We start from the raw sequence: 19,544 nt of genomic DNA on the forward strand, positions 1-19,544 counted from the left end.
GTCGTCGCGGGAGAACCCCTTTCTAAAGCTTGCCGCGAGCGAACCTGTTTTGTTTATACTTCCCTCAGGCTCTCCTATTCTAAGGAAAGATTGTGTGAGCCCTCCATTCACCAGAGGACCTTCTAGCCTGTATCTGAACGCGAACAGAATGATATCTTCAGGCTGTGCGGTCCCCGCAGCGCCGGCACTTCCGAATATGACGTCATCTGCCGCCAGCCAATCGCGAAAGGCAGCCAGGGCTCTCACCGTGCCCGCGGGCAGGGGTCGGTTGTTTTGACGAAAAAAGATAGTTTGGGTGTATTTACACATAAAACAAACATGTTTTTCGAATTCAGCGTCAGGAAAACCATAATGTAATGCCCCCAACAAAAATTTTTTTGAAAAGCTCTTCACCAGCCCTTTAAAGCGGGGGACGCATGTCCGTCCGAGCAATCCGGTTTCCGGTGCGGCGCGTGAAAATATCTAGCAGGTTGGATGAGCGCGGGAGAGGGCGACACGGCGGATCGTCCGGCAGCCAAACCGGTTCTCGGCGCGGAGACACGTGCGGGAACGCCTGCTTTTTCGCCCATGTGTTTGACGCTGAAATTATTCGGAAGACCAGAGGAGGCCAGGGCCGGCTGAACTGTAACGGCCCCCTGCACGCGAGTCGCTCATCACCGGCTACTCTTAAAAGGGTGCAGGGGCGCGGCGCACGTGCGCCCTGTCCTGTATTGCTTTGAATCCTTGACAGTCACAAGGACGAAACCCTTAGGCCTTAGCGCTATCTGGTGGGCGTAATCACAATATTAGCGAGGGGGGGGGGGGCAACTGAGGTGGCGTATACAACGAGAGGCCGCCACCGCGCAGGTGCCTCTCACCAACCCCTCAAGGAGTCATCACTTTGACCAAGCAGGACTGCCAGTCACGGAACTCCCACACGAAACGTCCGCATATGGGGACTCCTGTAACGTTGACGCTTGCGATGAAGGATAGACAGGCGTTATCTTCCGCAATTTGCAGGATCCAATTCCCTTCTCTGATCGGGAACTACTGCTGCAAAACGAAGGTATAATACGGATGATATACCAATGCCGAGGCAAGAAGATAAAAAAAAAAACCTGGAAACTCCGCGGATTGGGCCATGGAGCCTTCCCCCGACCCTTTTTTAAGTAACGACGCCACTGTTCCTATATCTGCACTTCTCCCAGCGGCAGTCTATGCCCGAAGGTAACGACAGAAGACAGCGCCGCTCGGCCGCTTACTTAAGTCGAACTTTTAAAAAAAAGGAAGAAAAAGGACGCGTCGATTTAACTACACCTGAAACAAACCAGCATGCATGGGCGACCCTCCAGAAACGAGACAGAGTGTAATACAAACTCAGCGCGGCGAGCCAGGCGATGCCCACGTGATACATAAAAAAGCAAGAGTATCGAAAGCGTTCGCTTCCGCCGCCGCTGGTCGGGAGAGTGGAGGAAGAGGAGGAGGGGCGCACTTGCCTTGAGAATTTTAATTTCCTTGCCGAGGAGATTCTGAGACTTTGCCAGGTTCTTCTTGGTGATGCTCTTGATGGCCACCGGCAGCTCCGGTTTCTGCGCACAACAGCGAGAGGGAAGGACGAGACGGTGAGAAGCGGCAATTATCGTAACAAGCAGCGTGCAACTGGCACGCTCGACAGTGCACTCCCCGCACAGAGTGCGACGGAGAACAACACTACGGGAGCAGCCTTGCGCTGCACTTCCCCTTTCATAAAGAAGGAAAACGGTTTGAGGGGTTGGGGTGAAGGAAACAAAAAGACGACTAGAGACGGCAAAACCACACGGCACAGTAAACAAGACGCAAGTGGAGAACCTTGAGTTTCAGGGTTCCCGTCATTCCCTTAATCAACTTGATGGTAGAGTTCCACTGCGTGCCATTAAGAGAGACGTAGTGTACGCATACAAAAAAAGCTGAAATAAAAAAAAAGATGGTCAGAAATAGAAATCAACAGAAGGCTCGAAGGCGGCGTTTCCCGTGATATACGTGGCAAGTTTACGACAGGAAAACGCTTTACGGGCCCGCACGGCAGATGCGATTGCTCCCATAACCAGAAGCCGTTCGTAACTAACCCCTCCGCTCAGCAGACACAGCTTCGTCCGTGTGTTTTCAAAACACTCGCATTCAAGGTCCGGTCTTGGGGGCACAACACGCATTTTTATTCGCTGTGTTGTCTTGCTATCAGCGCGACATTCTTATATCATCCGGCCTTGGGTGACCTATTTAGCGGAAGTGCACGCAGGCGAGTGTAAAAGATGGACCCAACCCGCGGAGAAACGGCGCGCACACATACAAAAAAAAAAAAAAAGAAAGTCCGCGCTGCGTAAATCACGGAACACCACCACCCACGGCGTTGCTTCCCTTCCCACTCGTGCCGCCGCCATTCCCGCTACCTACAGCGAACTCCAGCAGGGAGAGGAACAAGCGCGGCAACAACAAACCGAGGCACGCGCGGAACGGACGAAAACAAAGGCACGCAGGAGGAGAGCGTGCATCACTGCGCCGCGGCGTCAGCGACTGACGGAGCGCCGTCACGCACCCGAAGATGACCGGCGTCCAATGCAGCAGAAGCGTTCAAAGGGGAAAATAAAAAAAAAAAAATAAAAAAAAAATAAATAGAAGAAGGCTGTTGGCCTCAATCGGTTCGGCACGCCCCAGTTATTGCCCATCCTCCCTTCCCCTCGTGTTCGTGCTTATTTAATTTTTGCTCCCCCCAGTCGGGTCCCGGTACGCACGGCATGCTGTGTACCGTGCGTACCCGACTGGGCATGCGCGCATTTGTTGCGGTGAGGGGTGGCCCTCCTCGCCGTCCCAGCACGCGCAGCAGCACTCAAGTCCCGGTGCGCATGGTAAGGTAAACTCTCTATTGGCTGCCTGGACATCTTCACCTGTTGCCAGGTGTGCCTTTCGCTGCACCTCTCATTCCAGACATGTCTTCCATCCAAGTTTGCTGCCAAACCAACACGCTCGTTTCCAATTTCCTGTGCATTAGGCCCACCACCACTGTTTCCGTGGGTCGTAGGGCCGACGCAGGCTTTCTTTCGATTAACGGTTACAACTGTTTCGTCTGTGACAACTCCTCCGGCTTATTACAATTCCGACGCACATAGGGGACGGGACACATCGCCTCTTGCTTTCTGAGAAAGTGTTTCACTTCGAAACTAGGAAAGCCACGTAGAAGGGAACTCGCACTCGTCCACACCAGCGTGACACGCCCTTCCTGCATTTGCAAGTGCTGCCCCGGACTTACGCAGTTTCTTCAAGAGTTTCTCGAAAAAAAAAAGAAAAAAAAAGACAGTTCCACATACTCACTGACACCGCGCAAAAACTGCGGCGCTGTCTCTTTCTCTTTGCCAGAAGCCAGTTAATAGATATACGCAGAACGACGGCCGTATACGCATAGGGACGAAAAATGTCGCCCGACGAAGTGTCGCCGCGGCCGACATTCGCGGAAGCACATTCCCGGCACAAGTAGGTCGCAACGAGCGGCGGAATTTTTTTTCACCCCAAGGTCATCCCACGCGTCTCAGGAAGATGTCACGCCGACCGCGAGCGCGAGGAAGCAGCAAACAACACGCCGTTTGCCCCTTGTTTCGCAAATACGTCCCCTGGCCGCAGCTAGAGGAAACGGGAAACAGCGCAGCAAACCGCCAGTATTGACGCGGCAGAGAGCACGCGGCAGACTGGTAACCACGCAGGCGCGCATCCTTGACACACTGTGTACTAACGTGGTGTACTAGGAAGACGGAAGACAAAATGTGTGGCAACAGGACGCGACCAGAGAGAGGCCTGCCGACATCAGAGCGAGCGTGACGCAACATGCCAAGCGCCCGCTCCGTTCGCAAGCAACGCCGAATGTATGCGGACGCACACATTGCCAACCATTGAGTTATTTAAGCCTGATCGAGTAGCTAAAATGCTGTAGTACTGTCATCAATAGTACTGTAGTACTGTCATCATTTCGAACCCATGTCGAAACTGAGCGCGCAAACAATTTGCGATTTTCGCCCTCTGTGGGGAAGGAAGGCTTGGAGGGCGCGTGTCCCCGATATATAACGGACCCGCGAAAGGTAACCGGGGCCGCGGCGGCAATGCGCCGCTCCTTTCGCCGGCCTTTCAAAGGGAACCCGCGTACACAAAAGCGGAGCAGCAACCCGCACGTGGATCCGATCTCTTCTCTGTAGTTATCGAAGCCTCGTCCTCCAACTCCAGAGGCCTCTAAAAATAGGCTCGATTACATGCCCCGAGTACCCCTGGACGCGAACGCACACAATCCCGGCTCTGCACGTGTTTCACGTAAACAGCGCGGGACGCCCCGCGCGCCGACGTGACGGAGGGTCCGGACGAGAAGAGGTCCGCAGCAACGTTACCAGAGCAGTGCGGCTCCGCCGAAAGCAACAAACGTTGCGCAATCCCCGCTAATCCTGTGCGAAGCTGGCTAAAGAAACTGACGCTGTGTGCCTGCTTGTCGAGCCATTGTGGAGGAGGTCGCTGCGACACAAAATAGGCCACGGGCGGAGGTTGACGGAAGTCGCCAACATGAGCGAAAACTGGCATCGCATTTCTTCGCTCTTGTAAGCAGCACTGCCCACGAAATGCAAGCGCAAGCAGACGACTTTCGTAACGAAAGAGACATCCTTCCTCCCCTCGAGCCTCCGGTCCCTCGAGGAGATCCTTGTAACCGATTTCCCAATGCATAAGCGTTGCGGAATCCTACCCTCAGGCGAGTGAAGGGAGCAAATGGAGTGGAGGAGGAACCCACAATACGGCCCATAGTAAATCGACGGTCCGACTGGACTGACTCGTCGTTGGCCAGACCAGGGCCCAGACAACTGAAATTTGGAAAGAACATTTCATCCCTGGCGCACAGAGGCTCACCAAGGCCAACTTACAGAAATTCGCACCATACCGGTATGGAGAATAGACTTAAACGTGGTTCCACAGGTCCATCCGTCAATTCTTAGGACCGCAAATTTATCTAAAATCGAAAAAGAAAATCTATTTTGTGGTTTTATACACCTGGGCTACGAGGCGCGCGGTAGTGGAGGGCTCCGGATTAATTTAAACCACCTGGATATCCTTAAGGCGCAGCTTGAGCAAGGAGTCTTCAAGGATAATGGGCGGATTAGGATACTCAACATATACGAGTTCGCAAACGTACGAAACACTCTTTAGTTGGCCGTCGTCGCGATCTGTGAGCTACTGTTTTACGTAGTCTGTGCCGCTTCCCGCCTCAAGCATTGAGAGGATCTTTCGTCGCCGGATGAACATCGCGAAATCCGCCGACGGTACAGTTTCAATGTTACAACAACGACGTCGATTTGCCTTCGGTGTCGCAGCATCCACCGCATGCATACGCACAGACGTCCAGCACTGCCCCTGACATGTATTGGAAGCAAGGAGCGCAAGTAAGCACTACTGAAAATATATATATATATATATATATATATATATATATCAGTGCCACCGCGGAAGCAAGTTGCCCTCTTATTTTTTTTCTCACCAGACGGATGAACGCCCCATTTCCCTCATTCTCGGATTTTTCAGCAGTACTAAGAGAAAAAATGCAATATCCACGAAAGTACGAAATTCCGCAGTTCAGCGTTACCCGTTTCCGCGACGCGCTGTCAGCTAGGTTTTTGTAAACGCCGCGCGTTTGGAGAAGAGATTCGCGGAGGCGCGACGCGTCCGGACGGCGGAAATCCGCCCTGCATGCAGCAAGGACGGCGCGGCGGCGACGTCGGCAGAAATAAAAGTAAAGGAGGCAGCAAGCCGGCTCACAACACACCGAGGTCAACCGGTTCAAAATATAGATGCGCACACAAGCACACACTCATTCCCATTAACCATGCCTCCGTGGGCGGCCGAACATCTATCTGCACGGGGCCTCGCGAAGTTCGCTCGCGTGCGTCCCTCGAAGCACCACAGAGTAGCCAGGATCAATTGCTGCCTCCGGAGAGGTTATTTTGTTCATCGCAGGCGACGGCTCGTGCGCGGACGTCACAGCCATGTTCATCCGTCCGCGCTGCTCCCCTGCTTGGCACCGCACGGAGGGTCAGAACTCCAGGAATGCACGCCAGGCGGCAACGCGTTTTCGCACCCAAATGACTGAAAGGGGGGAGCCCGTCAACGCGAACTTCAGGGCGTGCCAAAGTGTGTGTAGAAACGAGGCTCGCTAGCTGCGTCTGCGAACCGTCACTGCCTGCGCGAATAACCCTGGCGCTGATCTCAGGTCGGGAGCGCGAGGGCGGAACGCTTATGGAATGCCGGCAGGTCCGACAGCGCTCAACAGAGACAGGCGTGCGCAATAATTGAGGCACATAAACCACGCACGCACACAACTTCATGGTGGTACGCAGATGGCTGATCCCCGAGCATTACTGAAACTTCCCGGCGCCCCCTCAAAGCAATAAAGGGGGCCAGGTTGACGACGTGACGAAACAGGAGCGAAATATGCGTAAAGCATCAACAACGCTAAAACAATATCGAGGCCAGTACGACAGCATTCTAGCTACTCGGTAAGGATTAAATAAACGAGACCCGCTAATGATGCATACACGAAGCCCGGTGAGGCAAATAAGCCTGGCCGTTCGATCTTGACAACACTGCCGAAAAAAGCTGCAGGCGCAGCAGCTCCTCTATGCGGATCCGCCGGATTCCCGACGGGAATGACGCTTCGTATACCAGCAAAGAGAAAGATATAGCGGACGAAGGATATAAGTGGCTGCTGGGCTGCGTCTACTCACGGGCGGAGGCATGTAGGAAGGAGGCAGGTGCGTAAGTGTGAGCCAACGCTTACATAAATTACGCTTTGCCAGTACAGCACTGCCTCCGTAAACGAAAAGCAGCTCCTCGATATCCTCGCGACGAATGTAGAAAAATACCCCCGCACAGAAAATTTGTCACGCAAAGTTGGGACTTCCGTGATCCCATAAATACAAAATACAAGTTCGGTTCATCAGAAAGACTGCTCAGTCCCGATAACAATGGTACCAATTTTATCGAAAACTTCCAACAAATCATGGAGGTATGAAGGAAAAGACGAGAGCCAGAGGCCACTTTCCGGTCACTACGCTACGGCGTCACATAATCTTGCGAAATTGGCGGCCACCGCCGAACAAAACGAACGTTAAGACACATCACTGGGCGATTGTAGTGCGGCCCCTTGAATCGCATCACTTGAATGCTAACGAGCATTTAACATACTAAAATTTATGTTTTAACATCGGAGCTGTTGTTACTGGCCGTAAGTTCAGTGTTGGAGGAAAAAAATACGACGCAAATGCCTAGCGCTTGTGAGTGCGTGGCTCGCGGCGACCGCCGAGCGTCCCCGGCACGCGCAGTGGCTTTAGAAAAAGAAAAAAAAATCTCCAGCGTACGCCGTAATCGTGACAACACTTGCCCGGAACGAGAAAGACACGTCATAGCGTACGCCTCTCGTTCGTGGCTATACGAGTGTGCCACTCCTTCAAGAGACGACTTGCAGATCCCACCAGCACTGCCTCGAGTCGATGACGAAGTCTACAATGCTGAGTATGACTTTGCATTCACCGCGAAGGAGACGAGGACCCCTTGGATGCATATGACGACGAATACTAGCACCGCAACTATGCAAATAAACAATGATACTGACACTTGACTATGTGTCCGGCAATGCTCACCTAAAACAGCTTCGCCATTCAAGTCTTGCGCGTGAGGGCAAGCTTCCCTGAATTTTTTCTCCCGCTGGCCCATATGATGCCACTCTTTCCCATAACGCGTCACTGTAGCGCGAAATTTGAAAGTTTTTCAATACTTCTTGGGTTTTTTTTCGATTAACAAACGGCTTTCGTGGCTGGAATAAAGCTAAGTGAGGTACTGAAGCCTAGTTCTTTCAAATCAAAGTTGTATTCTGTCTTCATGTCCCCTTTAAGTGAGACATGTCAGGTAAGTGCCGCCACAATAACGATGCATTTTTCCTGCACCAAGCTGCCACCCTTGTAGGCTCGCTGTGGTCGTGCGCTCGCGAACTTCAGATGACCGCTCACGAGCGCAAGCGACCTTCACGCCCACCCCCTCCATAATTCTCTATCTACTCATGTGACTGGCCTCGCCACCCGCTTCCAGCACGCACACACGCCCACGCTGGCTCGTCACAAAGTGCGGCCTTGCATGCATTCGCGCACCGTTGCGGTTACGGGCGCCACGGATCGGTTTTCGCCGAATCGAGGCGCGATGCGTTCCCCTTCTAATGACTCAAAGCCGTCGCGCCGTTCGCCTTCGCTTAGCGCGTGCACAGGTGCCGGCATGTCGTTTCTAGGGGCGATGCTTCGCGCATGGCACGTACAAACAACAAGCTTGTAAATCATCATCAGCGATCTAATTAAACACGCTCCATCGACGGCCCGCAACCTTGTCGGCGGACAGGGGCAGTATCGATTGGCCTCCGCCTTGATCCCTACACCCTTGCCCTGGCGACCGTGCGTCGGCATTACCTCTGCTACCCTCCTACTCGCACTAACGCAATGCTTTTGCGCCATCAGCACAACTGCGCTGCATTTCTCGCGTCACCGGACAGAGTAGTGGTTTTCCCATTCCTGCAGGCACTTTCAAGAGAAGGATGAATTTGGCGCACCTTCTTTCGTCGGTCCACTTTTCGCAATGTTGGCATGACGGGGGAAAGCATCCTCTCCTACCAGCCTCTCAGAACCAACTGGTATATTAATGTGCCCGGTAACACATAATAAGCACCCAGCAACAGCGACATTGCTGTATGCTACAGGCGTGCCCGGAGAACGGTGTGTGTACAGCAAACACGAGGGCAAAATAAACAGCGTGCCATCATCACACGCGGCCCACAGCAAGGTCGCTCACGCAGCAGCAGCAGCCGGACTCGGCCGGCTGGCGGAGACCCGGCTGCAACGAGCAGGACACGAAGCGGGCCAAGGGGAACCGGAAGACAGGGCGAGGGGGCCGGCCGACCACCACAAGGGCTGACCGCGCACGGGCTTTTGCTCCTTCCCCTTTTCACGGCCGCCCGTGCAGCCGCATTGTCCGCCGCCTTCCACGGACATCGAGCAGCTCGGCCGAAGAGAGGCAGGGTCATCGGGACGGGTGACGAGAAAGACAATGGGCGAAGCAGCGTTGCCACCGCCTCCGATCAGATCCCCTCCTCCACGAGAGGGTCAACGGCACGCGACCACGGACAGGCGCCAAGTGCACGCATCTCGACAGAGGGCGCGCTGCTGGTACTGCTTTCAATCGGTTTTCTTCCCCATTCTACTACCGCCGGTCACATCATATATTCGCCGGCGTCTGCGCTCCAAGCCACGCAGCTTGAATTCGCCTTCAGCCGAAACGGTAACGCTCAGCAGACTACTGGCTGCACTGTGTCCCAGCCTTGTCTACAATTATAGCTACGCATTTGTGGTGCAGAGCGCTAGGTCGACGTGCACGCGTATCTTCTCACTCGTCCCCCAGAAGACCATGTGCTCACTGCACTGCATGACAATCTGCCGAGAACAGACGTCAGATATATTGCTGAGTCCATAACCGCGCAGCTACTTGAGGGTGTGCGCGGGAAAGCATTTTGGGGTCTCGGCCACGCCCAGCAGTTGTGGTGGGCTAAGTTCCAAATAAAAAAACCAAATACAAAGCCCACACACAGAAACAACGCAGGCCCCTGACGCGGTACATTTGTCGCGCGGTACATTTTACGCGAAGTGTCCCTTAGTGTCCCGTGTACATGCTGACGCGGTTCGTCAATAGCGACCAACAGTCTGCAGCGGCGGGAGACTATGCCTGAACAAACTTTGTTACTGAGCTAGGGAGGCTTGGTAGTGGCCCGCTTGACCTCTCGAAACAGCAGCGGGTGCGCGTGTTTCACACCCGGAGAAGCCCTCTCGGCGCGTTTTCGCGTGTCTTGGCACGAGCCAGACAGCGATAAGGAAAGACGGTGCCGAAGGAGGTCGGCGCCACAAATGCTTGCAGCGTGCTCGAACACGTCCAGCGCTTCTGCGCAGCCGAGACCGCACAAGTGACGACAGCGAAGGCGAGCTCGCGAGCCAGTCTGCGGCTGCGCTCGTAATTCTGGGCCGAGGGTTGAAGGGTTCGCACGCATGCCGCCAGAGTGAAGCAACGGTCGCCGTTGGACACATATCAGAGAATTGGCCACTCGTCAAAACGCGCCGCTTCTTTGCTCGGTGTAATAAGAGCCAGCTAACTGCCTACTGAAATGCCAAAATCCGCAACACGGCAATTAGGCTATATTAAAAAAAAGAAGACGCCAGAAAGTGGAGGGGAAAGCTACTGAGCTCCGATGTCGCAGTTGGCCAGGAAATCCCTTCCGCGCTGCAGCGCTATCTCTACGAAATCCAATCCGGAGCGCAGACTTACGGAATAGGATGGGAGTGCCAAGTGGTGGCCGTGGGATTGAAGCTTAATGGTGGCACCTGACGGGATGTGTAACAGAATGCGACTCTAGCAGGAAAGGTCGGTTTGCAATGATGAAGATCTGGGGCTTAATGGGGGAAAAAAAAAGCGGTGACCTGAATGCCGCTGCTTAAGTGAAGAAAAAAATCTTCAATGCACGCTCACATCATCCGGGTGCAATAAGCCGGGCTGTTTTCAGCAATGGTAGTACACAAAGGAGAAATTAAATGCTCGCATACTTTTGGGCCGGTTCCTAACGGGCGACGAACGGTCTCAGTACGCAAAAGGTCGTCGAATGTGACCAGATGATGAGGTCAGATAAAAAAAATGTAGGCAAGCGTACGGCACAGTTGGCATTTCTAATCGTACGATTAGTTTCACACTCCCGAATCCAGCTCAAAATGCGACCTCCCGCCGCAATTCACCTGGATGGTGAAACCGCCTTCAAGGCTACGCCCCCACGGTGGACGAATGGAATGGCCGCTATCGACAGAACTGAATGAACGTGTCTCTCGGGCGCAGTTAGGGGGGCTTATTCTGGTCGCAAAATGTCATGGCACTAATGCTGTGACAAGTAAATTAGCACTAATATTATTAGCCATAACGGTGACAATAATAATAATGACAACTCTGTGCTGACGGGACTTTTTTTATATCAGCGCTTCAAATTGAGCGCTAAACAATTGACAAGCGTACACGTTGAGCCTCAAAACTGTTGCAAACGCTTTGGTTGCTCATACGTATACCATCCCGGATAAGCGCTCTCCTGCAGCACAATTGTTCAGCCAGCAATTTGTCACGTCAAATTATTTACTCAGGTTTGTATCGGATTGGTTGGGCAATCTGACCGATCCAATCCGGTCCAATCCCCCTAGGCCATTTCCTCCCATCACAGCTACTCCCCTCTTCTTCCTTAACGGGGTCCCGACGACCGAACAAAAGCTGGCGTGCGCAGGGCAAGAACGTTTCGTGCGAAAAAAAAAAAAAATGCCAGCACCTATCGCGGAAGAATGTCAGCGAGTTGGTCACAGCAGTTACGTGAAACCCAGACGGCCAATTGTGCACGTCATGCAAGTGTCGCTACCTTCGAGGTCATGCAAAACTTGGTACCGGTAAGGCGCGTTCGTCGTTCTAACAGGAAAACAAAACAAAGAGAAAAAAAGCCGGAAGGCGGCGAGGTTGGCCGAGGGGAGCCATCTCTGGACGTCGTAATGACCAAACGGAGGAAGCGCATCTCTCTTTTATTGCGGCCCATGGGCCGTGGAGACGGCTTCGTCGGGAAGTCGTAAAGCGACGACGCCGAGGTCGCACGCGACCGCGCGAAGGGCGTCGGTGGACAGCGCATCGCCGGGCGAACGAAGGGAACGAAAGTGCGCCGCTATTATATAGCCCCTGTCTCATTACATTCAATCGCTGCGTGCGCTTTCATACGTGTTTCCCACTGCTCAGCGACCACGAAAATGTAAGCGCCGTCCTTGCGGACGTGAAAGGAGAGTATAGTAAATGACGAAGGAAATAACAAATATAATAAACAAGTTGGAAACCAACAGCCTACAGGTGAACTAGTACAACTAGCAGCGCTGCTCGTTGGCGAACGGAATCCGCGTAGGCGCGCACGGAAGATAAATCTGCCCAAACTTCCGCAATCGCGGGTGTCCAACAGGGAAATCCGGAGATGGCCTAGCTTATTTAGTGACGCTAGCCTTCCCCAAGCAGCAAAGCAGAGCAGGGCCGTTCTGGAAACTCGCAGATAAGGAGGTCGTCCGTAATGCTTGCAGGCACGGGCGTGAGCCGGGCTAGAGCCGCTACTTTAGGCCCTAAGCCGGGCACGGCCACTGTATTAGCCCAAGGCGCGTTCCTCCGAAGCGCAGGCAGCGCGCACGTTGAACCCGGCTGAGCACCCGGAGACGGTGTTTGCTTGGGAACGCACCGTGGGATGCTCGAGTTTGTTTCTGCCCGGCCGCCTGCCGGCGCGGCGGACATCCGCGTGATGCGCGCGGTAAGAGATGAATTCCAGGACCCGCTATTTACGCACAGTCGCTGCGTGCGCGTATGTGGGCGCCGGGGCATTTATTTGCGGCAGGGCCACCTTACGCAGGGGTTCTCGAAACGGAAGCGCAGTGACGGAGGGAGCACCGGAAAAGGAAGCGGAGTATCGTCAAGGGGGAGGCCAGGCCGCCAGAAATGGAGGCGGGGAAGAGTTAGCGACACTGCCTCTTGGCCCATTGTGCGTTGCGCTCCCTTCGCGGCAAGGTGGAGGAGACGCTCATTCGAGGGAGACGGATCCTGTTCCGCGAGGGGGCAGAAATAAGTCGGCCGTTACGTCGCCGCCTTGCAAGACTTGGTGCCGCAGTGCCGGCTACGACAGAGCTCCCTCCTCCCCTTACGAGTTATGATAGTGACCGCGCGCACTGTTGGTCACCTCACACCCATCCCTAAATCCTCTCACTCTGCTTGAGATGCGCTGTAGAGAAATACGACAAAGTGATTGAGACCATCTGCGGCTCCTTAACGTCGCGGAAACATAAGCCGCCTGCTGTCTTGGAGCGGACTTCATGAAGTACGCTCGCTGCTTAAGTTTAAGATAGATCTATGAATTCGGGGGTTACACATAAGCGGCGTTAACGAACTTCCCCTTCGTCACAAAAGCAAAAATACCCAGCAATGTTTCCAAACACACGTGTGAGTTCAGCGAAGGCTTCATCGACCAACTCCCGGGATACTGGTATCCGCGCAACTTCAGCGCACCGGGTACGCTAAGTGAACTTCGTGGTGATGGTGCCCACTTGAAAATTGCTTGAGCGTCGCTTGGCGTTCGACAGAATAGCCCATTGTTCCGTCATGTGCAATCTACCCACCGCAACGATAGCCGTCTCGGCTCGTTTTCGCCCCTCTCCGGCCCACATTGTGTGCCAGTTCTGCACCCACTGCTGCTGCTGGACTGCACCGGCGCCACCTTGAGCACCTCTACTTCCGGTTGTGTTTATATTCCCATCACCCCGTTTCCGGCCGTAGTCTTTCCAGTGCCGCCACAAGGACGACCCTATGGCGTCGCCGTCCTTGCGGTGGCCTTCGCACAGCCGCTTCTGCCACACTACGGGCCGACGTCACTTGCGGAAGCACCGACAGGGACTTCTATAGGCTACACCATCATTTCGTCAACGGAGCCTGTTATAGCTACTTTACGCTGTGAAGTTCGCTTTGCCGCGAAGCGATCTTCGATTCTTGTGGACGGACGGTGACGGGTAGAGTTTTCGGAACTCTCCTGGAGATATACTGCTTCCATCCATCCATCCTGTGACCTCGTGTCCCATGCTATTCCGTCCAATGCTGCGGTAAAAAATCACCACCAAAATACACATAGTGTCCCATATCTACACCGCAGGCACTAATGGAACTAAATGCACATTTTCGGTCCATTGCACAACCCAGACGCACTGGTCATGGCAGTCGCGTGCACTGTAGAAAGACCAGGGCTCTCCCGAATGTGCGGCCCCGAATGTTCCGCGGATGACCGCGGCACCGCAAATGCATCATACATACATGAAGCGTGGCGTCCTAAACGCAGACGTAATGGGGCTCGGACGGAGGGAGACAGGAAGCGGACGCGGGCGGCGCGCATGACGGCAGACGCGTTAGCCACGGCACGCAGCCGGGCGAGCCCAGAGCCGTAACGACGTCACGGACCGCGGTTCCGAGGGGAAGGGCGAGCACGCCGAGCTGAACATCAGCCAGCCACCCCTGCAGGGGTTTACGACTCGGAAAGCAACGCGAGCTTCCTCGGGTGCGGCTTTTGTGCGCTGTCCCGTCACATGTGCACGCACGTCAGCCGTGGCAGGTGGAAACGCCGTATCTCGGGGTTATCGAGCTTCTCCGCTCTTCTTCGGCCGCAGCGTACCAACCTCCCACGCGCACAGCTTCCGCAGTGCAATCATTTCATCCGGGCATTCTCCTTCTCACACGACTTCCCCATTCGTGTGAACACCCACCACTTCAATTCTCGTCTCCCACAGCACGCCGGATGTGACGGAAGTAGCCCACGCTTTGACCATTTGACCCGTACGGTCAAACGTTGACTCATTAGGACTTGTCTACGCCACAGGAAAAGAATGCGAAAGGACCCAGTCCAGCGCTCAGAAGAAGGGAGGAACGAACGAGAGTAGTCGCCCTACTGCCGCACGGTTCTGGAACTACGCGGATCAACGACGACGATATCGCGAGCCTCGAACGACTACGGGACAACGCCGCGCCAACCTGTACCGGCTGCGTGCACAACACCACTACCGACACTTTATAAAGGAATACTGTAGTGTCTCTACACGTAGCGTCCCGATTACTACGACGGGGTGCCTCAAATTCACTCCGTCACGGCCGCCACTCGCCAAGATTCTTCTTCCTCAGTCTGCAAAGCTGAACTGTAACGTGGAGTGATTCTTCGCTATCACGCCTTCAATGCTGTTCTTATTCAACAACCAATGGGGGCTGGCGACGTTTTGAAAGCCTCCGGGGAACCGCTTGCCTGCTCGTCAGTTACGGAGCGCATACATACACGCAGCCACCGTCTAGCAACGCCGTCGTCGCACGCCAGCGATGCTGACACCTCGACAGCGTTGATCGAATAGGTTCAGGGCCGATCCCTCCGTCAAAGGAATGGGTAAGCAAAGAGGCCACGCAGACAGGGTTCATCTACGCGCAGGCAACCCAAGCGCGCGTGGACGGCGTGCCATGCGGATCGGGACGGCACCCTTCGTTCACGCTTCTCGCAGCTGGGATGCCGCATAAGTAATAGATTAGGCAAGGGGCGTAGACAGTGGGGATGTTTCGGTGTCTGAACCCCCCCCCCCCCCCCCCCCGAAGTTTATGCATGCAGAAGAATGGCATATAATGTTTCGGCGTTCGGCGCAGTCTCTCTCTCTCCCTCAATTTTCCTGACGGATAATAACACCCCTCGAAATATATTTCTCCCTACACCAGCAGTGCCTCAGGTAATGAGGGCAATGAAGATGCGCGGTGACGCACGCACGCACGAACAAATGCATGCCCGGAGACAGACAAATATATTGTGCAATAAAAAGTTTGACACGCAGGCGGCACTTTTGTAAATAAACGCACAGGGAGCGAAAATTTGCAGGCAAGGTATACATACCTTGGAACATTCAGGAATTATAGTGACACGAATTATACGAGGAAACACAGAACCACGCCAGAGTAACGCCAAAGCTCCCGGACGACACGGCCTCGGGGCCAGCGAGAGCCAATAATAATCGATGGGTTGGAAGGCGTCCAGAGCCGCATGCAGTGCCGTTCATCACTCATCGCGGCTCGTCCTTGCATTATCACGCGTACGGGAGGCGGCAGCGCATGCAAAGCACCTTCTTTCGCCACCGCGCGAACCTGAAAGCCGCGAGTCGGTCCCGGACGGCCGCATTTATATCCGCGGCGAACAAGGACGTCGCTGTTTTCAAGAGCGCGAAGACCTTCAATGCTGCTGCTCACTGCAGCGTGCATAATAACAGTCCAGCTGCTTTCGTTCCCTCACGGCACGTCTCTCGCCACCGCCAGTAATTACAGTAGGCGACGTGGCCTCGAGGATGGCCAAGTCCCTCGTCACTCCTTCATCCGCCCCCCGCATTTTTATATCTGCAGCAGCATTATACTGCGGTCGTTTGCGGCAGCGGTGGCTTCTTGCTGCGCCGACAGGCCCGTGGTACCACCGAGCACGAGGTCAGGGGTTCTACTCCCGTGAAGGAGGCGAAACACGGCCCGTTGTCGAGATTTTAGGGGTGGTCACCGTTAATCAGTAGCCCTTACAGCAGCCCGTCAATTGTATGTCCTCGGCGCGTAAACCATCACATGGTTATTAAAAGGCGAGCGGCGGAGACAAGCCCAGTCACGATGAGCCAATTCCATTGCTGGGACGACTGCAGCTGCTTGAAGGGGCTTATTCTGATCCGCGTCCCCGACACTGAGGACGGCGCTATTGTCAGGCCGACAACCGCTTTTCCTCGTTCGCGGCCTCGTGGCCTGGAGCGCTTACGAAATCGGAAGGAGGCCGACGCACCACGAGTGGCATGCGGGACAATGTTCCGCGGCGCTCAAGCAGAGCCTAAAGACGTGGCAACATTTGCTTTTCGTGCCCAGAGATTCTATATACAGCGACTGGCGTGTGTGGCATCATCAATGGCCTCGCACCATATGCTAGTATTATTTCATTGAAGGGGCACGCTGATTGATCATTAATTTTGCAGGGTTAAATATTCCCGAGCTGGTACTTGGATTGTACGCAGAGTTACGAATGCAACGCAAAACAGATGCATTGCAACGGGTCCTCAGATTCCCGTGACTTCGATCAGCGCACGCTCCAACGCCGAGTGCGTCAGAAGTGTATACGTACGCAGAGTGCGTGCCCGAGCCCATCAGCCATGTCAGACTAATCCTCTCTACACGAGCGGGATTGGTCGGAGGAACGGAGAAACTGGCAAGTACGGACGGACGGACGTGGACGTACTACCTTGAAATGGGATCCCTGCTCGCAACAAACGCGTGACAAGTTAAACGCTTTATGACAGACTGAAGGAAGGTGCGTGAAAGAAAATCCCCATTCTTGAGAAGGCAGGACTGACGCCATGGAGTCTCTATCCCGGGAACCTGACCCCCACAGACGCATTCCGTGAGAGCCCACCAACAAAATGACGACAGACGTAAGCGGAAATAATAAGACTAGTGGTAGGCCTAATGACCGAGAAAGACAAAAGGACAAGCGCGTGTCCCTACAGGGCCTTCGCATCCCCGGAAGGCAATACCCCGATGCCATCGGCAAAAACAGCGCGGCGACCCCATTTTCCGTCCCTTGTAACTGCTGGGACGCGTAACTGCATGGGCGCTAGGTCGGCATAACGGATAAATAATTATATGCCCGCTTATTATCGGCAGTATGCGCGTGACTGTTTAGGATCGCGCGGTTGCTCGTGTACGTCGCGCAGCAGTGACAGCCGTGCCCATTCTTTCAATAAATCAACACTTGGGGCAAAATAAGGATGTATCAACCATTGAACCGAGCAAGCAATTAACGAAGAAATGCGAATGCAAGTGCAAGCTGGTGTTTTCAGCAAAGCAGCTTGTCAGCAAGGATTTATGGTTGCCAAAAGAAACGTGGACTAAATTTAGGGCATTCAAGGTGACCCTGATTGGGGATGCAGTTAAAACCCGATCTAAGGAAATCACCGGGAACCACACTTGTTTTCGTTTAATCGAGAACTTCGTCAAACTGGGACTGTCATTTTACAAGCAGTTGACTCCATTTAGATGTCTAAAAGGGGACGCATCCCGGCAGCTACCACGACATCGTAATTGCTTCGGCCGCGGCGCTCGCCTGCCGATTATTTAGCAATGAGACCACGGTGAAAATAATAAAATGCTAGGGGTACTGGGCGAAACGCATTTATTTCCTGGCAGAAAAGCCTTCGATTTTCGCCTGCGTGCACTTAGTTAGCAATGGGCGGACAGACTTTTCGTTGCACGCAAGGCGCGTTAAACGCATCCTCGGTTCTTTCGTGAGCCCCAACAAGGCGCCTACTGAGTAAGTCAGCGACGTTCACCGGGCCTGGGGCGGGCACAGGAGCATCTGGGTCGTCAGCATCCTCTGACCCCTCTTGTGAACGGAAATTAATTGTACTTGTTTTTTTTTCTTCTTCTGACGTGGCGCTTTTTATTGATAAAGTTCGTGGCGTTTTGACGAAAAACATTCAAAATTACTACTTCTTTAAATGTGGATGGTTCTTGAAACAGTTCTTTAAATCGGGAATGGCACTGAATCTGCTTCGTCAGTTTGTGTTCATATATATATATATATATATATATATATATATATATATATATATATATATATATATATATATATATATATATAGCGCGCCTGCACGTTATCAATATCAACCGGAAAAAAAAAGAAAAAAAAACCACGCACCCCTCCGTCAAACGAGGACGATGGTTGAACGCGAAGCCTTCTCGTGACGGATGGTTTGGTTGTCAGGTTCGATTCCGCTCGGCTTTAAAATGGTTATCTTGCTTTCACTAACGCGGGACTTCTCAGCGGCCTCACTAAACGTAGAACACTCACAAAGCAGGTTCCCGTTTCCTCTTCTATCCGCGACTACAAAGGGTCCAGCAGAAGCATTATACTTTCCGTGGTTTAATGGCGGCGCACGCACATGCATCATGCGCGGCCTCGCTAAACGGGAATGCCAGACCGCGATTCGCCGCTCGGGGAATCCTGCGCGGATTCCGGGAGAGTCACCCAGGAACCGTTGTAATGCGACACGCAAACGAAAACAAACCGCGAATGAAGCCGAGTTCATACGAGGTCACCGAGCCCATCGAGGGAGGCCTGCGCATCTCCTACGCAGCCGGAAAACAACAGCTGTTACCGGAGTTCGGCAGCCGTGGAAACGCTGCAAAACGAGCTGCTTGTCGCCGAGGCGATTGAAGTAGCGCGTTTCTTATCACCTACCACTGAGCCCATTTTTTTTTCGAAAGCAATAACAAAGCGTTTTGCGAAGATGCGAAAAGAAAAAAACGGAACAGAAATCCGGTGTAACCACGTCCTTACGATGGAGGTGTGAGCGCGCACAGGTGTGCATGTATGTATGTATGCATGTATATATACACATACATGCCCTACTTCCAGTGGAATGTGTGTGCGTGATGCGTGGCTATCTTGACGGAAGCCACCTGCACAAATGAAAGTCGTGCGTTCTCGACCTGACGGCGTTGTCTTGATGCAAACCATTCGGGCCTTCCGAGAACAACCCGACCTCCTCTCACCGCCTTGATGAAAAGGTGGCAATCTTGGAACGAATGTGCCCTTGGTTTCTGATGACCAAAATACCCCATGCACTCGCTTCTTTTGATGAATGACGAGAGACAGCAGATTTGACTCCATCTTATTTTAGGTCCTATTTTCGGACAGAGGGCATAACAACCTTTGCTTCTGACGTGTCTCACTAATCCAGCAGAGTGGCACTTATCTTCAGATCGGAAGTTCCTTCAACGACCATCGTAAGCCTAGAAGGACATACTCTATAGGCCTCCTGCGCTGCCCAGGGGGCGCTGCGCAAGCGGCT

General features: G+C 53.6%; 1 protein-coding gene across 1 annotated transcript in view; it reads right to left on the reverse strand.

The window, feature by feature from the left end:
• Positions 1-19,544, reverse strand: part of Atg1 (serine/threonine-protein kinase unc-51-like protein Atg1) — a 135,315-nt gene that overhangs the window by 109,480 nt on the left and 6,291 nt on the right. The window contains exon 2 of the mRNA XM_077678858.1: positions 1,476-1,568. Within this exon, the coding sequence (XP_077534984.1) occupies positions 1,476-1,568 (93 nt within the window). The remainder of the gene's footprint in view (positions 1-1,475; positions 1,569-19,544) is intronic.

The sequence above is a fragment of the Haemaphysalis longicornis genome, unplaced genomic scaffold, assembly GCF_048455015.1.
Source record: "Haemaphysalis longicornis isolate Haplotype H1 unplaced genomic scaffold, Haemaphysalis longicornis Haplotype H1 scaffold_7, whole genome shotgun sequence".
Lineage (NCBI taxonomy): Eukaryota > Metazoa > Arthropoda > Arachnida > Ixodida > Ixodidae > Haemaphysalis > Haemaphysalis longicornis.